The sequence below is a fragment of the Sceloporus occidentalis genome, unplaced genomic scaffold (assembly GCF_023333645.1).
Source record: "Sceloporus occidentalis isolate IW3139 unplaced genomic scaffold, rSceOcc1.0.p SCAF_1, whole genome shotgun sequence".
In the NCBI taxonomy this organism is placed as follows: Eukaryota; Metazoa; Chordata; class Lepidosauria; order Squamata; family Phrynosomatidae; genus Sceloporus; species Sceloporus occidentalis.
Window position 1 is genome coordinate 3,198,981 of NW_028316981.1, and position 24,023 is coordinate 3,223,003.

Here is a 24,023-nt window from a genome sequence, read left to right on the forward strand (position 1 = left end):
TTTTAGCCACATTCCATTAGCCTATTAGTCTTATCTGTCTTTGCCCCCCCTTCTAGTCCTTGCGGAGATATCTCTTCTCCAGGATTCATGTCTCTCTGCTAACTTCAACTAACAACAATCTCCAGAACCTCGAGGTCAGAGCCTTGGGTCACTCTGAGCTCTTATGTCTTAAATCTTACTCTTTTGCCTGCATTCCTGGGCCTCTCAAATTCATTCCAATGCATGTACCTTTATTTCTACAAACTACATTTATATGCATACTAAATATGAAACTTTAAAAATCTTCTATCTCATTCCCCCCTTTATGATATTTATCAATATTTTATTGCATAACATCATCATTCAGTTATAATATTGTTGTTCCAACATTCTATTTTGGGTTTGCATATTGAAAATAGCACAAACTTGAGTAGCTGCCTTTGTCTCAATTACAGTCTCTAACTTCTGTCTTACAAATTTCACAAAGCATGGTAAGCACAAACATCCTAGTATTCCAACCACAACCATCATGGTCAGGGACATGAGCAGACTTCGAATCCATTGGCCATTTGGCAGTAAATTATCTAACCATGACCAGAATTCTCCAGGTTTTTCATAGCCAGCTCTTATATCTCTGACCACTTCATGGATCTTTTCCACACTTTCTTCCACCAGTCCAGACTGATTTATAAAATGACAGCATGTTGCATTAAGCCAGACACAGAGCCCACCTTGGCGGGACAACAAGTAATCTAAAGCAAGTTTGTGCTGAGCTAATTCACCAGCCAGGGAGTTTATTTCAATTTGGATAGCAGTTAAACCTTTTGCTGTGGAGTTTGCCACTCTCTCTAAGTGTGCTGACAGCTTTCTTATTTGTTCTATATTCCATCGCACACCAATTCCTGGAATTCCAACAGCAAAGAAAGTCTCAACGTCTGTCAAATAGGTGTTGCCAGGATCATAACCCAGTTTCGGGTCATAATCTCTGCGGACTCGGTGTTCTACAAATTGTTTTTGCCAAGCAAACTGTTTTTGCCATGTTCCTTTGGACTGTTCTAGGGGATGATAGGAAATGCCTGCCGGAGCTAGGCCACCTATTGTGCATGTGCCATTCCACCCCGGTGGCAATATTTTCCCTGCCCAATCCCCACACACCCAATAAAATCCTTGCGGGAGACCATATAGGAACAGATCTTGTGGTGTTCTTTCTTGCTCCTGAACTCTGTTTATTGGAGCAGTATTTTTAACATTTCCATAGAGTGCCATCCAACCCACTACAGGGTCCAGGCGTTCACAAGTAAGAATTGTCTCTATATGGTCTGATATGTACAGACATCCTGGTCTCAACACTATTATGCGTGTGCAATTGTTATAGTTTCCCACATTTATGCGTGTTCGAGGGTGTGCCTTAGAAACAGTTGCTTGACCCTTAATTTCTTGCCGATTTCTAACACACAAAGGAGATATTGGGTTTTGTGCTTGGTGTGATAACATGAATTGGCTTGAATCTTTTATAATTTGTTTTGCTTCTTTTGTAGTGGTGTGGATTTCAGCACTATTCCAGCCTGTTAAACTCATGGTGAAAACCACTTTCACTGGCCATCCTTTCATTTGTGTGGGGGGCATATGTGTACAGGCCCAACAACTGGTTATGTTAGCTATTTCAGATATGTTGTTAACTAGCTGGTGAAACTCATTTGTACTCCATTCTGGCTTACCACTTATAGCAAACCCAATTATCATCAGAAAGCATACAGAAAAGCATCTAAAAGTAAAAAGGGTAATAGAAAGCATTTTTAACTATGATCTTTAAGAAATCTTCTTTCTTTCGGCGGAGCTGGCGTAGAGCACCTGAAGTCCTGGTGGGTGCAGCCTAGCTCTTCTTGATTGATGACGAAGTAGAGCCCACTCAGCTTCCGGTTGTAAGTGGGGCTTAAACTTCGTTCCTCTTAATCTTCGGCCGAGCGTCGATAGCCCTTTTCCGGTCAGGCTATATGCTAGGCGCTGACGATCTATCTTCACCTGTGGCCCCACCCTCCTTCCGGCTGAGGGGGGACGCAGAGGTTTCTTCTGGGACTCTTCTGAAAACTAATTTTAATGGATTATCAGGATCCAGATCTGATTTCCATTGAGGTGCAGCTCTTTTAACTCTGGTCCAGTGTACCCACAGCTTAATTCCAGCTAACTTTACAGCGGTGGGGGTGGAGAGAAGAACAGTTAAAGGACCTCTCCACTTGGGACTCAAAGAACTGGGTTTGTATTCTTTTAGCCATACTTCATCTCCTGGACTGAATAAATGTAATCTAGTTTGGAGTAGAGGTGGTCTTTGCTCTAGCACATATTGGTTTAACTTGTGCAGAGTCTTTCCCAGTTCCTGGACCTCTTGAAACAGAGCTGATCTCCCTAATTCTCCAATGTCCCCCCTTATTCCATCTAGGATCTGTGGAGGTCTGCCATACATTAATTCAAAGGGAGACAGTCCTGTCGCACTGTTTGGAATGCACCTGATCCTAAACAAAGCCAAAGGTAGGGCTTGAGTCCATTTTAATTTGGTTTCTTGGCAGATCTTTCCTAATTGGGTCTTTAAGGTTCTGTTCATTTTTTCAACTTGGCCTGAGCTTCCCGGGTTATAGGAACAATGCAGTTTCCATGTGATGCCTAGCAAGCTAGACAAGCTGTGCAGGGTTTTCTCTACAAAGGAAGGGCCATTATCAGATCCAATATGATGTACCATTCCATATCTGGGGATGATGTCTCTCAATAGGGCCCTGGCAACTTCTATGGCTTTCTCAGTCCTTGTAGGATAAGCTTCTGGCCAACCGGAGTAGGTGTCCACGAACACCAGTAAGTATTTGTAGCCACTACTTCTAGGCATCTCAGTAAAGTCAACCACTAGTGATTCAAATGGTGTGATGCCTCTGTGCTGGATTCCAGGAGGCTTCCTAGGCCCTTGTCTTGGATTGTTCCTAGCACAGGTGAGACACCTTGATGAGGCTACTGCAGTCAATGTATGTAGTCCATCTATGTACAGTTGTTTTTCCAGCAGCTGGCTCAGTGCACTCTTTCCCAGATGAGAGGTGGTATGTGCTTGAGTCACAACTTCCCATGCCAGAGTTCTTGGAACAAAAATCCTTCCATCTGGCAGCTGCCACCATCCATTCTGAGTTTTCTTCCCTTGCATTTCCTTCTCTGCTATCTGATCCTCTACTGCGTTGTATTTTGGATGCATGTCTGTCAATGAAATCTGGAAAACGGGGCTATGATATTAAGGGCTTTAACTTCATGTTTGTTGAATGCTGCCCTTTTTGCTGCCTGGTCTGCCTTTTTGTTTCCCAAAGTGATTGGTCCAGATCCTTTTTGATGTCCTTTGCAGTGCATCACTGCCACTTTCTCCCGGATCCAAACTGCTTCTAGCAATCGCAAGATTTCAGCTCCATACTTGATAGGGGCTCCTGCTGAGTTAATGAATCCTTTTTCCTTATATAAGGCTCCATGAGCATGCAAGGTGGTGAAAGCATATTTTGAATCAGTGTATATATTGACTGTGATTCTGTCTGCTAATTCCAAGGCTCTAATGAGAGCTATTAACTCCGCCTTCTGTGCAGAGGTGCCTGTGGGCAATGAGCCTACCTTTATCTCTTTGTTCAGTGTAACAACAGCATATCCAGCATATCTCACTCCATCCTGTACAAAGCTGCTTCCATCAGTGAAGTAAGTCACATCTGGGTGTGGCCATGGCACATCTTTCAAATCTGGTCTGCTGGAATATACTTCATCCATGGTTTGGATGCAATCATGATCTGGCTTCCCATTAGGATCTGTAGGAAGGAGTGTAGCTGGGTTCAAGGTAGTAGTTATCCCTAGTTGAACCCTAGGGTTTTCACACAGCATGGCTTGGTACTTTAGCATTCTGCTATTTGTGAACCAATAGTTCCCTTTATAGTCCATCAGATGCAGCACTGCATGAGGCACTTTTACTTGCAAGGTCTGGCCTAAAGCCAGTTTATCAGCTTCCTTGACCAAAAGAGCAGTAGCAGCAATTGCTCTCAGGCATCCAGGCCATCCCTTTGCCACTGCATCGATTTGCTTTGAAAAATAGGCTACAGGACGATGCCATGATCCCAGTTGTTGTGTTAGAATTCCCACAGCCATTCCATTTCTCTCATGGACATATAGAGTGAATGGCTTGGTGACATCTGGCAGTCCCAGAGCTGGCGCCTGCAGTAGTGCTGTTTTAATTTGCACAAAAGCGGCTCTCTGTTCTGGGCCCCACTGTATTGGTGATTGTTCCATTCCTTTAGTAGCTTCATACAGGGGTTTTGCCATCAGTGCATAGTTAGGGATCCAAATTCTGCAAAATCCTGCAGCTCCCAAAAACTCTCTTATGGCTCTGCGGCTCTTTGGCTCAGGCAAGGAGCACACTGCTTCCTTTCTTTCAGCTCCCAATTCCCTCTTTCCCTGGGACACATGGAATCCTAGGTATTTCACTTTCTGCTGGCATATTTGGGCCTTCTTTCTGGAGACTTTGTATCCTGCATGCCACAACAGTTGTAGTAGTTCTTTTGTTGCTGCCCAACATTCCTCATATGAGTCTGCTGCCAACATTAAATCATCTACATATTGCAGCAATACTCTTTTCCCAGGTATGGATGGGAATTGTCGCAGGTCTTGACTAAGGGCAGATCCAAACAAGGTTGGAGAGTTCTTCCATCCCTGAGCTAAGCGACACCAACAGAATTGGCTTTTCCTTCCAGTTATCCCATCTTCCCATTGAAAGGCAAAAATCAGCTGACTTTTGGGTGCTAGTCTTATACAGAAAAAAGCATCTTTCAGGTCCAGAATGGTAAAGTGGGTTGCACTTGCAGGAATCAAGCCCATTAGAACATATGGATTTGGCACTACTGGATGTATAGTCACTGTGGCTTGGTTTACTAGCCTTAGATCCTGTACTGGCCTGTAATCATCAGTCCCTTGTTTTCGAACAGGAAGCAGGGGCGTATTCCAAGGCGATTGACATTCTCGAATGATGTTGTGTTGCAGCAACCTGTCTAAATGTTTTTGAATTCCGATCACGGCTTCCCTTGGAATAGGATATTGTCGGACATGTATTGGTGTTACTCCTGGCTTTAGTTCTACTTCCACAGGAGCTATAAATCTTGCCATCCCTGGCGGGTTGTCTTCTGCCCATACTCCTGGTGTATTAAAAGCTTTCCAGGCTTCAGGATCCTCTTGTACTACATAGGTTTGGAAACATCTCCACTCCTCTTCTATAGGGCATTGCAGTGTCAATATCTTTGGGCAAGCTGGCATTTTATCAGGACCTCTAAAAATCACATTGGAAGTCCCATCAGTTTCAAAAGAAATTTGGGCTCTCATTTTAGAGAGTAAGTCTCTTCCCAGTAGGGGAACTGGGCATTCAGGTATGTACAAAAACTTGTGGGCAACTTGATGATTTGCAAGATTAAAAATTCTTTGTTGGAGCAGTGGTTTTAGTTCTTTATAGCCAGTAGCTCCCACAACAGGAATCTTTTGATTCGTCTCAGGGGCAATCTTCTTTGTAACTACTGATCTATCTGCTCCAGTATCAATCAAAAAAGAAATCTCTTGACCTCCCACTTTAATTCCGACCATAGGTTCTGGGGGGGTCTCATTAGTGTTAGAACCCGGTCCCCTTCATTCATAGCTTTCCTCTATCTCTGCTCTGCCTATGAACTCATCCTGGTAGTTTTGATGGCTTGCCATGGGTGGTGGTGGAGGGGGAAAACTGTTATCCTGATGATAGATGTTGTTAGAGATATGTCCTCTCATCCCTCTAGATCCTCTGGGTCCTCCACGTCCTCTTTTGTATGGACAATCCCTGAGCCAATGTCCAAAAGCCATGCATCCCATGCATTGATTAGGATCCACCCCACTTGATGGTCTTTGTCCTCTTCCCTTTACTCTTGCTTCTGCTCCTGGGCGAAAAGTGACCCCCCTTCCTCTGGCTGCAGCTCCTCTCCCTCTCTGTGCTGTGTCTGTGCGTGCTTCAGTTAGGGCAGCAGCTAAAAGATCTGCTTTTTGCTTCATGCGTCTGTCTTTCTCTTTCCTCTCTTCTTGGTCTCTGTTTACAAAAACCTTTTGGGCTATCTCCAACAGCTGGGCTGTGTTCATCCCTGCAAAACCCTCTTGCTTTTGAAGTTTCCTTCTTATATCAGGGGCACTTTGGGTTACAAAAGCCACATTTATCATCTTTCTATTTTCTTCTAAATCAGGGTCACATGGGGTGTATTTTCTATATGCGTCATACAGTCTTTCCAAAAATGCTCCTGGTGTTTCATCTGGCTTTTGCATCACCTCTGTGGGTTTTGTCATATTAACAGGACGGACTGCTCCTTTCCTTATTCCTGCTATTATACGTGCCTGGTAATCTTTTAAAAGCTGGAGTTGAGCATTATCATTTGGGTCCCAGTCCGGCTCTTCAAGAGGGAGTCTAGCTCTGATCCAAGCAGTTTCATCTGCAGTTCCTTCAGGAACTAAGGAGCACACTATACTTTCAGCATTTGACATTATTCGTCTCCTTTCCTCAGTGCTAAACAAAGTCATTAAAAGCTGTTGACAGTCTCTCCAATTGGGATTATGTGTGGCCACAATAGAGGAAAACAAATCCATCATGGCTTGAGGCTTTTCTGTATAACTAGGGAAGTGTGTTTTCCAATTTAGCAAGTCACTAGTAGAAAAAGGTGTGTACACCATGACATTTCTAGTGACTACTTCCCCTTGGTTTTGTCCTGGGACAAGGTGTGTCACTTGCCTTAGGGGCATCAGAGCAGCTCCCTGGCCAGAGCTAGAAGAACTTATACTGGCTGAATCCTCTTCATCATCATTGTCATATTTTCTAAGTGCATATTTCTTTGGATCCTTTTTCTTTTTGGTTTTCTGTGTGACTGTGGAACTTGGCAACTCTGGTTTTTCCTGTTCTGCCTCTTCTTCCTCCTCTTTCTTCTCTATGGGTTCTTCTGGGGGTGGATCACTCCTTTCTTCTGGGGTTGGATTACTCGGCTGGGGCAATACTTGAGGAGGGTCAGGCTGTACAGGAGGGGGAGCTGGAGGAGGGTTATTTGGAGTTTGATTGAGCCACCGAAAATATGGTGGGGGGTCAAGCAGCAGCTCCTGTCCTTCACTAGAGTCAGTAAAAATTGGTTTCTGAGTGGCTGCAAAAATTGGCTTCTGTGTAGCTAGCTGTGGCATTGATTTAGCTAGTAACAGCTTTGAAGACTTCTCAAGACATTTCTTCAGCCAAGGGGGATTGCTTTTCACAACATTTCTCCAGCACTCTATATAGGGATATTGATCTAAAAGGCCATTGGTGCTATCAGTGATCTTGAAATAGACTCTCATTATAGTGTCCAAGCATAAGGTGCCCCCTGCTGGCCATCCAAGATGAAAACTCGGCCAAATAAATTCACAAAGTGTTTTCAATGTGCCTGGAAACAAAGGCTGTCCAAATTCCTGACTGAAACCTCTCTTGAAATTACGTAGCATGCACTCCAAAGGAGTTTCAGGCTTACTATTGCGGCCTCCCATAACCTCCCAAACTATTCAGACAGACAAGAAACAATAAGGAAAGGGTTTGATCAGTTGGTAAGGGGTCCAGCCTGATCGACACAATAAGGGTTAAAACAATCTCGCACCTTGTCACTGGCTTGTTCACCTGGAAATCAGCAGAGTTGCCCCTGCCCCAGCAAAACTGGACAGCATGAAACAAGTACCGCAGCAACCATTCACTCACCACAACAAACAGTCACGACACTCTACCTCCCCTCTCCCAGTTTACTTGTTTGCTCTCTTCTCTAGGGGCCTGGTTTCTGAGTTTTGGCAAAAGGCTTCTCTGGGCAGAACCTTTGCTACTGGCTCAGCAAACACAGAAAGTGGTTCCTTACTTTCACTCGCGTTCAGAAGTTCTGAACCGGTCAACGGGGCTCCCTTTTCTTTGTGTACACCTATCTCAAAATTCCCTTTTCATACTCCACCTGATCCTGTAGAGGCGCCTCTTTCCCCGATCTGTGTTTCCAATTCACGGCACTCCTGGCGTGGTCCTCTGTGGCTGAAGACTGTCCCCTGCGGTCAGCAAGGGATCCTATGTCCGCCCTTCCAAGCAAAAGGTTGGATGCGCGCAGAGCTTCGATGAAGACCCGTCGCTGCCTCAGGAGACAGCTTCCTGCCGGCGAGGGAGGAAAAATCCTCCACCCTTCCAAATCTGCTTGTCAAAATCCAAGTCACGGCACCAAAAACTGTTGTGGAAAACTGATAAAACACTGCAAGTTCTTCCACTTGACTCACAGCAAACCCGGTCTGACAGAATCAGAAAGGAGGGGACCAAAGATGAATTTGCAAAACACAGATTGTTTATTTTAGACAGCTGTCACTCAGGGAGGAATTCACATTCCAACAAAGATCCCAGAGCCCCGAAAAAAGGAAAATGGCTCCTTTATATAGGATAGAAACAAAGAACTCTAGCCATTGGATATGGTAAAAGTTAAACATATAGGGTTTTCGTACAATCAGGGTACAGATACATGAATACATTAAAGGTACATTTTAGCCACATTCCATTAGCCTATTAGTCTTATCTGTCTTTGCCCCCCCTTCTAGTCCTTGCGGAGATATCTCTTCTCCAGGATTCATGTCTCTCTGCTAACTTCAACTAACAACAATCTCCAGAACCTCGAGGTCAGAGCCTTGGGTCACTCTGAGCTCTTATGTCTTAAATCTTACTCTTTTGCCTGCATTCCTGGGCCTCTCAAATTCATTCCAATGCATGTACCTTTATTTCTACAAACTACATTTATATGCATACTAAATATGAAACTTTAAAAATCTTCTATCTCAAAAGGAGTCCCAACCCACAGGTTGGGAACCACTGCTGTAAAAGAAGCTGGATTTGGCCCAGCAGGAGCTGAAGCTTCCAACTCTAAAATGGTCTTTTTTGGCTGCCACAGAGCATCCCACAAGAAAGCACAAAATGGCTTCATGTCTTCCCCAGAGAGAGGATAGCCTCTGCCACCCACTTCTAAACAGAGGCTGGAGGGCCATCTATCGGTTATGCTTTGATTGAGAGTTCCTGCATGGCAGAATGGGGTTGGACTGGATGACCCTTGGAGTCTCTTCCAACCCAAGGATACTATGGCGGGTTATAGACCGCCCATTTAGGGCAGTCTGCACCCGCCCCTTTCCCCGGTGTATCGGGGTCTCAGCATGTAGAGCGGCAGCCGCTGAGGCCCCGATCTGCTGCTTTTCAGGCTGCGGGGAAGCAGCAAAACTCCGCTTCCCCGCAGCCTGAAAAGGGGTGTCCCTGGGGCTTCAAGCCCCAAGGACACTCCGCGGCGGCAGGGAAAGGCGCTTGGCCCCTTTCTTTTTTAGTCCGCTGGGCGCAGCCGTCTGAAGGCTGCGCCCAGCGGACTAAACCAGGAAGGAGCTCCGAAACGGAGCTCCTTCCTGCTCCGTGTTCAGGGCACACTAAGCGTCCTGGCGCGGAGCAAAGACGTCACGTCCACGCTGCCCCGTCTAGAGGCGGCGCGGCCGTGACGTCCTCACGGCGGCGGCCTTATGGAAGGGCCGCCGCCGTTTAGTGCGTGACGAGCACGCACTAGGGTTAGGGCGGTGCGGAAGCACCGCCCTTTTGTAACCCTCGTGCGTGCTCGTCACGCACTAAAGTGCCGGTCTGTAACCGGCCTATGAGAGAGCACATGGATACAAATCCTCCTGTGTTCCCTCCCCAAAAATTACAACAACTAAAAGGGGTAAACCACTTGTGGATATAATGGGTGGAGAGTTCCCTTCACCCCCAATTGTGTTTGACTGCCCCAAACTATGGTACTCTTGAGAGAACAGCTTGAGCACTTGGCCTCTCCTTTCCATCAGAAATTATCCTTTCTCAGGATACAGACATACCTCAGGTAAATGTAGATCCATGTCCCACAGCAGCCCCTCTGCCCTTCCCAGCTACCTATGCAAGTGGTAAGGGAGTGGAGGACCAAGTCAGCTTCTATCATGCAGCCAGGTTACTATAAAGCCTGCCTGAGATTAAAAGGGCTAAGCTTGTAAACCCCAGCTTGAAGTTGGGGCTGTTTTAAACATAAATAAAACAAAATGCCCTGTGAGTATCAGGGCTACACTACAGGCCATATGCAGCTATCTACCCATGATTAGCAAGGGTCTTCAGTCACTGCTAACCCAGGAGCAGTTTCCTCAGTGCCTGGAAGAAGCTACTGCCCAGGCAGCCTCCCTTGATGGGGCAAATAAAGGAGGGGAGTGCCCCCACAGCAACAGGTCTGGGGGCTCAGATTTACAAGAGATACTGGTTAACTTTTTCTGGTGTTCATTTTATTACTGTTAGCTCATAAGGTTTGAGTTGTGCTGTTTCTGCTCAGCCCCCTCTCCTTTTTTCAGGCCAGAGAAGATGCCTGGAAACTAATTCAACAAGGGAAGGGGCTAGGCATAAGCCAACATGATGATTTTTCTTCCCTCCTCATGGGCCTCCATCTCTGTCTCCATTAGGGCCAGAGCCTTTTTGCCTTAGCTGGAACAGCCTAAGACATAAGATGACCACATGGTTCTACCTCCTTTGTTATCAGCCATAGCACTTCTCATTAAGAGCATAAGCTTTAACAATACAGATTCATTTAAATGCTAATAAACAGGGTGACTCAAGCAAGGAGAAGGCCTCTGGTCACTCAACAGACCTCTAATGCTTACATGCATTGAGGATCTTTGGTAAAAACATCTCATACTGTCAAAAAAATTATGTTCCTGTTATAAAACACAGGGAACCTCAGTCAGCTAGCCTCAGGAGAGGTGGCTCCCCTTGGCTTCCCTTCTTTCATAGGAGAGATGTCTGTTAAAGAGAAGAAACTAAAAAATACAGTTTCTTCCATGAGATGGTTTTCACTAATACAGGGGCTTAAGAAAAATTCTTATCAAAAACAGACAAACCGCCTCCTCTCCATGGGGAGGAGAAAACCCCCCTTCCTCCATGAGTGTTTTAAAACAATATAATCAGGTTTTTCTGCTAAGGGGTTGCTTCAAATCCCATTCAGACATCCTACAGAGCCTTGAAGAGTCTGCCACAAAGATCACAATTACCTCTTACCTTGGCTAGATAGTTTTAAATAAAAGTGCCTGCTGATGGGCTTGCCATTCAACTGCTCCCTGCCTTGGATAGGCCTATTGTAACAAGGTCTGTCATGCATATGATGAGTTGGGCTCAAGGCTGAGGCAAAGAAGGTGTTGAATAATTCTGCCTTTTCTCTGTCCCCTGTTAACATTTTGCCATCTTCTTGACGGAGTGGCCCTACCATTTCTTTCTTCTTACTTTTGCTGTGGACATATCCAAAAAAGCCCTTTTTGTTGTTCTTAACCTCTCTAGCAAGTCTGAGTTCATTCTGTGCTTTATCTTTTCTGACTTTACCCCTACACATGCCTGCTATTTCTTTGAATTCCTTTTTCGTGATTTCCCCCTTTTTCCATTTCTTATACATGCTCCGTTTAAATTTTAGCTCAGTTGAAAGTTCCTTAGTCATAATAATAATAGTAATACGTTTTATTTATAGACCGCTATTCCACAATGATCATAGCGGTGTACAGTGTAATACAATACAAAAGGTGACAGTTAAAGGAGGGAGAAGTCTCGTCGTTCAGGCAGTCCCTGATGTTGCTGGGTCTGCCTGGTGGCTCCCTCTGAGGCCGAGATGACAGTTGAGGAGGGAGGGGCCTCTTCCTTCAGGCAGTCCCTGATGTTTCTGGGTCTGCCTGGTGGCTCCCTCTGAGGCCGAGGTGACAGTTGAGGAGGGAGGGGCCTCCTCCTTCAGGCTGTCCCTGATGTTGCTGGGTCTGCCTGGTGGCTCCCTCTGAGGCCGAGGTGACAGTTGAGGAGGGAGGGGCCCCTTCCTTCAGGCTGTCCCTGATCTTGCTGGGTCTGCCTGCTGGCTCCCTCTGAGGCCGAGGTGACAGTTGAGGAGGGAGGGGCCCCTTCCTTCAGGCTGTCCCTGATCTTGCTGGGTCTGCCTGCTGGCTCCCTCTGAGGCCGAGGTGACAGTTGAGGAGGGAGGGGCCCCTTCCTTCAGGCTGTCCCTGATCTTGCTGGGTCTGCCTGGTGGCTCCCTCTGAGGCCGAGGTGACAGTTGAGGAGGGAGGGGCCCCTTCCTTCAGGCTGTCCCTGATCTTGCTGGGTCTGCCTGCTGGCTCCCTCTGAGGCCGAGGTGACAGTTGAGGAGGGAGGGGCCCCTTCCTTCAGGCAGTCCCTGATGTTGCTGGGTCTGCCTGGTGGCTCCCTCTGAGGCCGAGGTGACAGTTGAGGAGGGAGGGGCCTCTTCCTTCAGGCAGTCCCTGATGTTGCTGGGTCTACCTGGTGGCTCCCTCTGAGGCCGAGGTGACAGTTGAGGAGGGAGGGGCCTCTTCCTTCAGGCTGTCCCTGATGTTGCTGGGTCTGCCTGGTGGCTCCCATCCTGGTTTCTTGAGACACCTCCCTTTTTTCTTTCTCACTGGAACTGTTTGAAATTGTGCCTTCAGTATCTCCCTTTTGAGAAAGTCCCATCCGTCCTGAAGTCACTTATCATTTAGTATTTCTGACCATGGAATCGCCCTCAATACTTCTCTAAGTTTACTGAAATTCGCTCTCCTAAAGTCTAGAATGTGTGTCCGACTATGCCTGACTTCTCCTTTCCACTGTATTACAAACTCCAGGACAACATGGTCACTTCCACCTAACGATCCCACCACTTGCACCCCATTAACCAAGTCATCCTTGTTGGTTAGGATCAGATCTAAAATAGCTGACCCTTTTGTTGCCTCTTCCACTTTTTGGACAATGAAGTTGCCTTCCAGGCAAGTGAGGAATTTGCTAGACCTTGAGGATTTCGCTGAGTTTGACTTCCAGCAAATATCAGGATAGTTGAAGTCGCCCATCACTACTACATCTCTCTTTTCTGAATGTCTGGTCATCTGTTCTAGAAAGGCATCATCCAATTATAAGGTTAACTGCTGCGTGGGTGAGTGTCTTATCCCTGACTAAGTTTCATGCCAAGGTCTGGCCCAAACAACACCATTGTCCACTGCCTTCTGAGGCTGGGAAAATGGACTTCCCAGTGCCTATGCCTTTTTTATCTGCTAGCACATGTGCTCAGATTTAATATACCATACAGCTCCATATAGAGACTTACACCAGCCATCTATATGCCCACAGCTTGTGTGTGTGGGGGGAGATATATATATATATATATATATATATATATATATATATATATACACACACACACACACACATATACATATACATATACATATATATATATATATATTCCAAAAAACAAAACAGAAACAGAAAAACAACACCAAACTATGATTTTACTATTATATATAGTAGACTCCATTTTACTATGCCATTATATTTTATGTGACTTGAGCTTCCAGGGATTTGGTATCCATGCAAAGTCCTGAATCCAACAACAGTGCATATTGAGGGCCCACTATACTATTTAAAATTTAGGTTTGTTTTCCTTTGACCCTTTTTGTGGAGACAAATCTCTCCTCGAACTTAGATACCAGAGGGCTATCCTTGCCAAGCTCTCTGCCCCCTTTTCATGACTCTTTAATCAGCAGTTCATTCAGTCAGGAGGCCCCTCAGCCTTCCTATAGGTCAGGGGTAGGCAACCTTTTTGAGCCGGGGGCCGGGTTGCTGTCCCTCAGACAACTGGGGGGCCGAAGCCGGAGGGTGGAGCTTCCACCCTCTGGGGGCAGGGCCACGTGCCGGGGCTGGAGCTTCCACCCTCTGGGGGCAGAGTCACATGCGGGGGTGGAGCTTCCACCCTTCGGGGGCCAGGCCTCCTCCTCTTTGCCGGCCCCTGATGGGGCCCCAGGCCCTGTCAGAGGCCGGCAAAAAAGCCGGCGGGGGCCGCCAGCGCTGGAGGCCTCCCCCTCTTTGTCGGCCCCATTGCCGTCGCTAGGGCCCTCCAAGAGGGCTCCGATGGCGGCAGCGGGCCTCCGGGAGGCTCGTTGCCGTCACCGGGGTCCTCTTGGAGGGCCCCGGCTACGGCATTGGGTCTCCCAGGGCTCCAGCCACTGCAACGGGCCTCCCAGAAGCCTGCTGTCACTGCCGGAGCCCTATAGCAGGGCCCTGGCAACCGCAACGGGCCTCCTAGAGGCCCGCTGAGGCCACCGGAGCCCTGTTCGAGGGCTCTGGCGGCCGCAGTTGTCCTCCTAGGGGCCGCCGCCAATGGTGGCGAAGTCTCGCGCAACCTTTCCGTGGTCGTGCGAGACTTCTCCTCTAGGCCGCAGCCATTTTGTTTCTCAAAATGGTGGCGCCCAGAGCGGCAAAAAGCTGCAATCGGCAGCGGCGGTGGCGGCAGGAGTGGGCAGGGGCCAGGCGAAAGGCCTCCGCGGGCTGCATCCGGCCCGCGGGCCGGAGGTTGCCAACCCCTGCTATAAGTTGATTATAGTCTGCTACATGGAGTTGGGATGATTTTTGAAGCCTCTAGACAAATTCATCCTCAGATGAAATCAGACTTAATTTTGACCACATGCCCTGTTAACACAGAGTGCATCCACGCTTCTGCATGGACTCACCAATGCCTGCAAGATAAAGGTTAATTCAGTGTCTCCCTTGCCTAACCATGGAATTAGTCTTATTTTACACAGGTGCGCAGATGTTCCAGTAAAGAACTGCACATTGTTTTGAAGTATTAGTGAGTGTTCAGACATTAACATTCCTCTTTCAGAGTGGTAAATCTTCATTGCTACAAGTGCACCTTAATATCACCTTCATTGCTATAACCAGTTGACAAGGTGATCAGTGATAGGGTGGAAGCTGCCATAGGTCCAGATTAAAGCAGGTTCTATTCTGATTGATCACATAATCCACCTTTTAGACAAGTTCTCATCGACTGCTTCAGGTTTTCAGTGGCTGACCTGCTACAGTCCATCTAAGATGGTATTAAAAAGGAACTTAGATCCAACACGGTTAGAAGACAGGTGTCTGCCATCATGTCGGTTCTGCTCCATAAGAGAGCAGCTAGAATGGCTGCCATCCTCACATTAAGAGGCTGTTGAGGGGAGTTTCCATCAGGGCCCAGCCATCCAGACATCGTTTTCCAACTTGGGATGTGAACACGATCTTAAAGGCGCTGACGGTTGGGTCGTTCAAACCCCTTCAGGAGGCCTCCCTCAAACACCTCTCCTTTAAGGTCATCTCCCTCACGGCCATTACCTCCACCAGATGGGTGTCAGAGCTGGGGCCCTGTTGGTATATAAAGACTAGTGTATTTTTAGACCAGACTCAGTGCACCTTTATCCAGACCCTACCTTCATGCCTAAGATCAACTCAGCCTTTCAGGTGTTACAGGACATTCTCCTGCCTTCATTCTGCCCCAATCCTAAGAAGGACTTGGAAAAGACCAGGCATACATTGGATGTGCGCAGAGCCCTCAAAATCTACATCAAGAGGACTTCAACCCTCAGGTCATCCGAGGCATTATTCATTTCCTTTCACCCGGGCTCTTTGGGGCACAAAGTATCTGCCTCGACTCTGAATAGGTGGATCAGGTCTTGTATTCAAGAGAGCTACCGAACTCTTGATCTCACTCCCCCCGAGGGGTGATGGCACATTCAACCAGGAGTGCATCTACCTCTGCGGCCCTGGCCACTAGCGCCTCCCTGTCAGACATTTGCAGGGCGGCCACATGGAAGTCGCCTTCGACCTTCATAAGACATTACAAACTGGATGTGTCTCAGTCCGCTGAGGCGTCATTTAGAAGGAGGGTTCTCCAACAGATTGTGTCAGGGCCCACAGTCTTCTAGCAGCACTTCCCTCCCAGTTCAAGAGGGCTTTTGTAAATCCCAGAATACAGGAGGTTAGGACCCTGTCTGCTGGGAAAACGAATGTTGGTACTTACCCGTGATACGTTCATTTCCAGCAGACAAGGGTCCTATCATCCTGCCCACCCGGGTGCTGCCTGAGGCCTCCGACCCTGGCTGCCTGTTGGTGGACCTGCCTTGTTCTTCTTGTTGCTGGATTGGTTTTCTGAGTTCTTGTTTGTTCTTCGACTAGTTTTTTCTAAGGTGTTCTAGTTAACCCTTAGCTGATGTTACTAAAGTTCAGTTCCTTGATTTATCTTACTAGTCTCTTGGCTTGTTATTGACTGAGGCCCGGGGGGGGGGGGCAGGTCCTCCCTATATAGGGGCCGGTCTTTTGTTTATTGTCCCTGCCTACAGGAGTGAATAGGAGGAGCTTAACCCAAAATACAGGATGTTAGGACCCGTGTCTGCTGGAAATGAACGTATCATGGGTAAGTACCAAAGTTCGTATTTGTGATTAGCAGCTAACAATAGCAGCTACATTTCTACATGAACTAAGCAGTCTCTAAGTGGTTAACAGCGTGTAAGCTAATTGCCCCCAACAAGCTGGGTACTCATTTTGATGACCTCAGAAGGATGCCAGACTGAATCGATCCTGGAAGTGATTGAACTCGCAACCTTGTAGCTTGTGAGTGAGCAGCTGCAGTACTGGCATTTAACCACTACACCACCAGGTTTTACTAAAAGATTGTCATTTTCTTCTTTTCAGGTCCCAGTCTCCTTTAAGAAAATGGCTGTTTATTTCATTGAGAAGTGGGATCTCATGGATCAGGGCCATAGAGCTCTCGACAAGGAAGTCAGGGTGAAAGATAATGGGAATGTGGCCTCTCCAGGTAAGTAGCATTTTTGCCTTCAGTGGATAGTTAATGAAGAGACAGAAATCTGTGGCTGGTGCAGTTAACAAAGGAAATTGATCAGAAATGAATAGATGGTCTTGACTCAGAGGTAAGAGAAGAATATTGGCAGTGATTAGTCTTGATCCTCAATGAAATCCTGGGTTTTTGTGTTCTAATGGGTTCTTCTTCTTTCTCATAAGGAGGTAATGAGCAGGAGAAGGAAAATTTTGTGGAGGCCTCTATGCTATCATCAGAAGCAGCCAAGACCCTTGTGGAGAAAGAGGTATTTGTAAATCAAAGGCAACTGAAAAGGCAAAAGAGTGGAAATCTACATTTACAGAAACCATATAAATGCACGAAATGTGGAAAGACCTTCCGTCAGAATGCACATCTATGTGCACATAAAAGAATCCACAGAGGGGAGAAACCATTTGAATGCATGGAATGTGGAAAGAGCTTCAGTAATAGTGGAAGTCTACATTTGCATCAAAAAAACCACACAGGGGAGAAATCACATAAATGCATAGAATGTGGAAAGAGCTTCAGACAGAGTGGATATCTAAAGTCACATCAAAAAACTCACACAGGGGAGAAGCCATATGAGTGTGTGGAATGTGGAAAGACCTTCTGTTGGAGTGCAAGTCTACGTTTACATCAAAGATCCCACACAGGGAAAAAACCATATAAATGCGTTGAATGCGGAAAGAGCTTCATTCAGAGTGGAAATCTTCATTCACATCAAAGAATCCACACAGGTGAGAAACCATATAAATGCGTGGAATGTGGAAAGAGCTTCACTCAGAGTGGAAATCTACGTTCACATCAGAGAAACCACACAGGGGAGAAACCATATAAATGCATGGATTGTGGAAAGAGCTTCACTAACAGTGGAAATCTACGTTCACATCAGAGAACCCACACAGGGGAGAAACCATATAAATGCATGGATTGTGGAAAGAGCTTCCGTTGGAGTGGACATCTCAGATACCATCAGAGAACCCACACAGGGGAAAAACCATATAAATGCGTGGAATGTGGAAAGAGCTTCACTCAGAGTGGAAATCTACGTTCACATCAGAGAAACCACACAGGGGAGAAACCATATAAATGCATGGATTGTGGAAAGAGCTTCACTAAGAGTGGAAATCTACGTTCACATCAGAGAACCCACACAGGGGAGAAACCATATAAATGCATGGATTGTGGAAAGAGCTTCCGTTGGAGTGGACATCTCAGATACCATCAGAGAACCCACACAGGGGAAAAACCATATAAATGCGTGGAATGTGGAAAGAGCTTCACTCAGAGTGGATGTCTATGTTTACATCAGAGAACCCACACAGGGGAGAAACCATATAAATGCATAGAATGTGGAAAGGACTTCAGTAACAGTGACTCATGTAGTAATCATCAGAGAACCCACACAGGGGAGAAACCATATAAATGCGTGGAATGTGGAAAGAGCTTCACTCAGAGTGGAAATCTACGTTCACATCAGAGAAACCACACAGGGCAGAAACCATATAAATGCATGGATTGTGGAAAGAGCTTCCGTTGGAGTGGACGTCTCAGTTACCATCAGAGAACCCACACAGGGGAGAAACCATATAAATGCATGGAATGTGGAAAGAGCTTCACTCAGAGTGGAAATCTACGTTCACATCAGAGAACCCACACAGGGGAGAAACCATATAAATGCATGGAATGTGGAAAGAGCTTCACTCAGAGTGGATGTCTACGTTTACATCAGAGAACCCACACAGGGGAAAAACCATATAAATGCGTGGAATGTGGAAAGAGCTTCACTCACAGTGGATGTCTACGTTTACATCAGAGAACCCACACAGGGGAGAAACCATATAAATGCATGGAATGTGGAAAGAGCTTCACTCAGAGTGGATGTCTACGTTTACATCAGAGAACCCACACAGGGGAGAAACCATATAAATGCATAGAATGTGGAAAGGACTTCAGTAACAGTGACTCATGTAGTAATCATCAGAGAACCCACACAGGGGAGAAACCATATAAATGCGTGGAATGTGGAAAGAGCTTCACTCAGAGTGGAAATCTACGTTCACATCAGAGAAACCACACAGGGGAGAAACCATATAAATGCGTGGAATGTGGAAAGAGCTTCACTCAGAGTGGACATCTACATTTGCATCAGAGAACCCACACAGGGGAGAAACCATATAAATGCATGGAATGTGGAAAGACCTTTTCTCATAGTCAAACTTTATATTCACATCAAAGACTTCACACAGGGAACCCACCCTAATTCAGTACTTATTAAAATAAAATGTAAGCTTCAGTATCTGGAATCTCTAACCAGATTTTTGATTTGAACAAACATGTAAGAGAAATCAATGGGAACAAAGACCACATATTTGATGTGTTAATATTAGAGATTATTAGACAACAATTAAAGATTTTTGGACCTTATGTTCTGCCAATAACATAAGGCCCATCCAATTCCTCACTTGCCTTCCAGACTAATTCATTGCCTAGAAAGTGGTAGAGGCTACAAGGATGTCAGCTATTTTAGAAGTGAGCCTAATCAACAGTGAAGACTTAGTTAACGGACTGGAAGTTGGATCCTTAGGAGGATGTGAACATGTTCTCCTGTGTTTGTTATATAGCAGAAAGGGGAAGCCAAGAATATTCAGGCATGCATACTATGTCAGGGATGATGGGAGTTGTAGCTCTTCACCTCTGGCTCGAACTCACCACCTTGTTACGCACCGGCGCTGACCAGTTTTGGCCAGTGGTTAAAGCTTTGCTCTAAAGCAGCAGAGTTACAGAGAATAGGCTGAAGACCCTGACAAACTCTCCATGCCTTCTCACTCTTGCTTCCACAGAAGTCTTCACACTTCTTCAGGATCCAGCTGGCTCTTGTATCTTCACTCAAGACACCAGACAACTCAGTAGTCTTATATAAAAGATCTACTTTATTCTACTATATACAGCTCCAAAACTATCCAATACAACTCCACCAATACTCCTCACTACTACCCACAAAATACATTGGGATTCATAGCAATTATTATAGTCATTGGAAAACACCACCCACTCTTGTCTGTTTCCACCCAGTGGGCGTGTACATCCACTCTCATTGGTTCTCTTGGTTCAACCCACAATTAATGATTTCATCATTTCACCTTGTCCACTTAACAATTCTCAGGTGTGTTCAATTATCCACTTTGCATTTCTGTCCTTGGCATTTAGGACTTGTTAATTCCATTACCTTTTACACCTGTGTGGCTCCTAATTGCTTTTGCTGAGTCATCCTGACTCTCACATACATGTTTTATTTCTTTCACTGTATATCCCATGTTGCTTTTTCCTTAACATACTAGATGTTAAGAAAGCTGATTTCAGTAAAATTACGACAATAATGGGTGTGATCCCATGGTAAGGAATACTAAAAGAGAAGTATGTTTGTGATGGATGGAAATTTCATAGAAGTTTGAAATTGTGTCTTCAATATCAAACAGTTCTATTGAGGAGGAAAAATGGGAGGTGTCTAAAGAACTTTCAACTGAGCTATAACTCAAAAGGGACAAATATAAGAAATGGAAAAGGGAAAAGTACCAAAAAGAAATTCAAACAAATAGATTCAAATGATTTCAAGTCTATATTTTTTTTGTGGGTTTTTGGGCTATGTGGCCATGTTCTAGCGCCAGATGAACATCTAGGGAGAAACTTGGAAACCTAAAGCAAAGAACTAGCTCAAGATTGCTAGAGAGGTTCAAAACAATAAAAGGTTTTTGATTATGTATGTAGCAAAAAAGAAAAGAAAAGGTAAGGCCACTACATGGAGAAGATGGCAAAATGTTAATAGGGGACAGAGAAAAGGCAGAACGACTCAACACCTTCTTTGCCTCAGTCTTCTCCCAAAAGAAAAACGGTGTTCAACATGGGGAAAATGGACCAGATGATGCAGTAGGAGAAATGCAACACTGAATAGGTAAAGAGGTAGTACAGGAATACCTGGTTAATCTAAAGAAACTCAAGTCTGCAATGTAGTAGTGCCTGAGAGCATCAATTGGGACATAAATAATGTTAGAGAATGCCACCTTGGAACATCCTGATACTGAGAGTTAAAATAGCCCTGTTAAGGGAAGATAGAATGTGCCCACATGGAGTTCCAAATGTATACATTTTTGTATCCAATGAATGTATGATTATATTGTTAGGGATGATGGGAGTTGCAGCTCTTCTCCTGGTTTTCACTCTCACCCCCCTGGTCAGTGGAAGAACAACCAGTTTGACCAGTAGCTCTGAGAATTGGCTGAAGATGTCTTCCAATCTTCTCTGAAGTCTGCTGGTTCTTGTTCAGCTCTCAAGACACCAGTCAACACAGTAGTCTTCTATAAAAGATCTACTTTTATTCTAATATATACACTATGCACAAAACAATTCACTACTCACAAAACTCACACTGCTATACTCCTCAATACCCACACTACTATACTCCTCAATACCCACAAAAAATATTGCCATACATTATTGCTTATATAGACATTTGTCTCTCTATTCATTATACAGTTGCCACCTCCTGGGCGTGTACATACATTATGATTGACATATCATACTTGGCTCAATCTTTACCTCACATTGCATCATACATTCCTGTCCACTCAATGACTTTCAGGTGATATCAATTTGCACCTTTTCTCTTTGTCCTTGCCACAAATGTCCTTGGCTTTTAGGAACTTCTAATTACATTATATGCAACACCTATGTGCCATTTCAATAGCTTTTGCTGTGTCATGTTACTTTTAAATACATTCATATACATATTATATTTCTTGTGACTATATATCCCATGTTGCTTTTTCCTGACATATATATGTTTAGATTTTCATGTAGCCAATCCATAGTATAGAAGAAGCTTTCTTTGTCTGAGTCCCTATAAAACCATAAGTTGCTTTTTGTTCTGGGCTTCAGATCACTGAAAAGTTATTTCTCTCTGAAGGCGCTGGCTGAAACTAATAAATGCTGATTTCGTGTGAAGATTCTGGGGTCTCCTGCCTGATTGTTTGTTGGTGTGAGAGGAGCAGGATTTCTTAATATTTTAAGAAATCTACAAACCAGGACCAGATGAACTACACCTAAGGGCATTAAAAGAACCCGCAGTAGTAATCTCAGAACCACTGTCAATAATCTCTTGGAATTCCTGGAGAACAGGAGAGGTCCCAGCAGAGTGCAGGAGGGCAAATGCTGTGTCTGTTTTAAAGGAGGAGGGAGAGAACGCAAACAATTACTGCCAATTCAACCTGACATCAATACTAGGAAAGATTCTAGAGCTGATCATTAAACAGGCAGTCTCTAAGCCAGTGATAGTGAACCTTTTAGAGACTGAAGTTATTTTGCTTTCCAGAGAGGCAACTGGAGGCTAGGAAGGGTCAAAAAGAAGGGGGAAAGGGCGTGCACATCTTTCTCTTCCTTTCCCTGTGCCGTTCCTCACCTCCAACTACCTCTAAAGAGGCAGCTGGAAGCTGGGAAGGGTTGGAAAGGAGGAGGAATAGACACATGTCTCCAGTTTGAGCCATCCTCAACATGACATCCCTTCAAATATTTAAACAGGGCTATCATCTCACCTCTTAACCTTCTCTTCTCCAGGCTAAACATCCCTAGCTCCCTCATAGGGCATGGTTTCCAGACCCTTCAACATTTTATTCACCCTCCTTTGGATACACTGTAGTTTCTCAATGTCCTTTTTGAATAGTGGTGCCCAGAACTGGACACAGTATTCCAGGTGGGGCCTGTCCAAAGCGGAATACAGTGGCACTATTACTTCCCTTGATCTAGACGCTATATTTTTATTGATGCAGCCTAAGATTACATTGGCCTTTTTAGTTTTTTAATTGCCACATTACACTGCCTAATGAGGAACGACTTAAGGAGCTGGGGATGTTTAGCCTGGAGAAGAGAAGGTTAAGATGTGATATGATAGCCCTGTTTAAATACTTGAAATGTCATATTGAGGAAAGAGCAAGCTTGTTTTCTGCTGCTCCAGAGAATTGGGGTGGCACAATGGATGCAAGGAAAAGAGATTCCATCTCAACATTAGGAGGAACTTCCTGACAGTAAGGGCTGTTCGACAGTGGAACAAACTCCCTCGGAGTTTAGTGGAGTCCCCTTCCTTTGAGGTCTTTAAACAGAGGCTGGAGGGCCATCTGTCGGGGATGCTTTGATTGAGAGTTCCTGCATGACTGGATTGGATGGCCCTTGTTGTCTCTTCCAGCTCTATGATTCTATGACTCATGTTCAACTTGTGGTCTACAAATCTATTAGATTTGTAATTGATTGATTGACCCAACCCAAAGGGTGCTCACTAATGGCTCATCGTCATCCTGGAGAGAAGTGACTTGTGAGGTGCCACAGGAGTCTGTCCTGGGCCCAGTACTATTCAACATCTTTATCAATGACTTTGATGAGGGAAAAGCAAGCATGCTTATCAAATTGATAGATGACACCAAATTAGGAGGGGTAAGTAATAGTCGACACAGTCAGAATTCAAAATGACCTTAAACAGATTAGATAGAGCTGGGCCAAAACTAACCAAATAAATTGCAACAGGGAGAAATATAAGGTACTACACTTAGAAAATGTCATACGAAAAGCAGGTTTGTATTCTGAGGAAGGAGTGAAGATGGGGGAAGAAACATCAACGGTCTAGGATGTGTAGATGATCTTACTACTGGCAGAAAGCACCACAGACTTGAAAAAATTACTAAGGAATGTCAAAGAAGAAACTGCAAAGGCAGGTTTAATGCTGAACCAAACAGAAATAATGGCCACAGAGGATTTATATAAATTCAACCTAGTTGAATATTTCCTATCTTGGATCAAAATTGTTGAGAACAGAGACTATGGTCAGTCAGTCAGAAGAAGATTAGTAATGGGAATGGCAGTTATGAAAGAAGTAGACAAGATCCTTAAGTATAAAGATTATTATTATTATTATTATTTTATTATTATTATTTCTTACCCACCTTTCCTCATGGATAAAGGCAGGGAACAAAAATTAACAGCCAGACAACAACAGTTAAAATGCATTAGTTAAAGCACCCATTACAGTAGTTTTAAAGGACAATCTTATATGTACGATCCGTATTTAAAAGTCATCATTTAAAATTCACAATTTTAAATCACCTGGATAATCCTGCAAAAACTAGTCTACAATGCTCTCTTTAATTTGGACAGCATATTCAGCTGTTGAATCTTTTCTATCAAATCATTCAACACTCTAGGGACAGCTGAAGATAAAATCTTCTGCCTGATAGTTGCCAACTTAGTCCTGGCTGACTGGAG

The 24,023-nt window shown here is 45.0% G+C and overlaps 1 protein-coding gene across 1 annotated transcript in view; it reads left to right on the forward strand.

The window, feature by feature from the left end:
* Nucleotides 1–19,061, forward strand: part of LOC149320392 (uncharacterized) — a 35,824-nt gene extending 16,763 nt beyond the window's left edge. The window contains exons 8-9 of the mRNA XM_089500464.1: nucleotides 16,574–16,697; nucleotides 16,901–19,061. Coding sequence (XP_089356590.1) covers nucleotides 16,574–16,697; nucleotides 16,901–18,981 — 2,205 coding nt within the window. The 3' untranslated portion in view covers nucleotides 18,982–19,061. The remainder of the gene's footprint in view (nucleotides 1–16,573; nucleotides 16,698–16,900) is intronic.
* The last annotated feature ends 4,962 nt before the right edge of the window (nucleotides 19,062–24,023 follow it).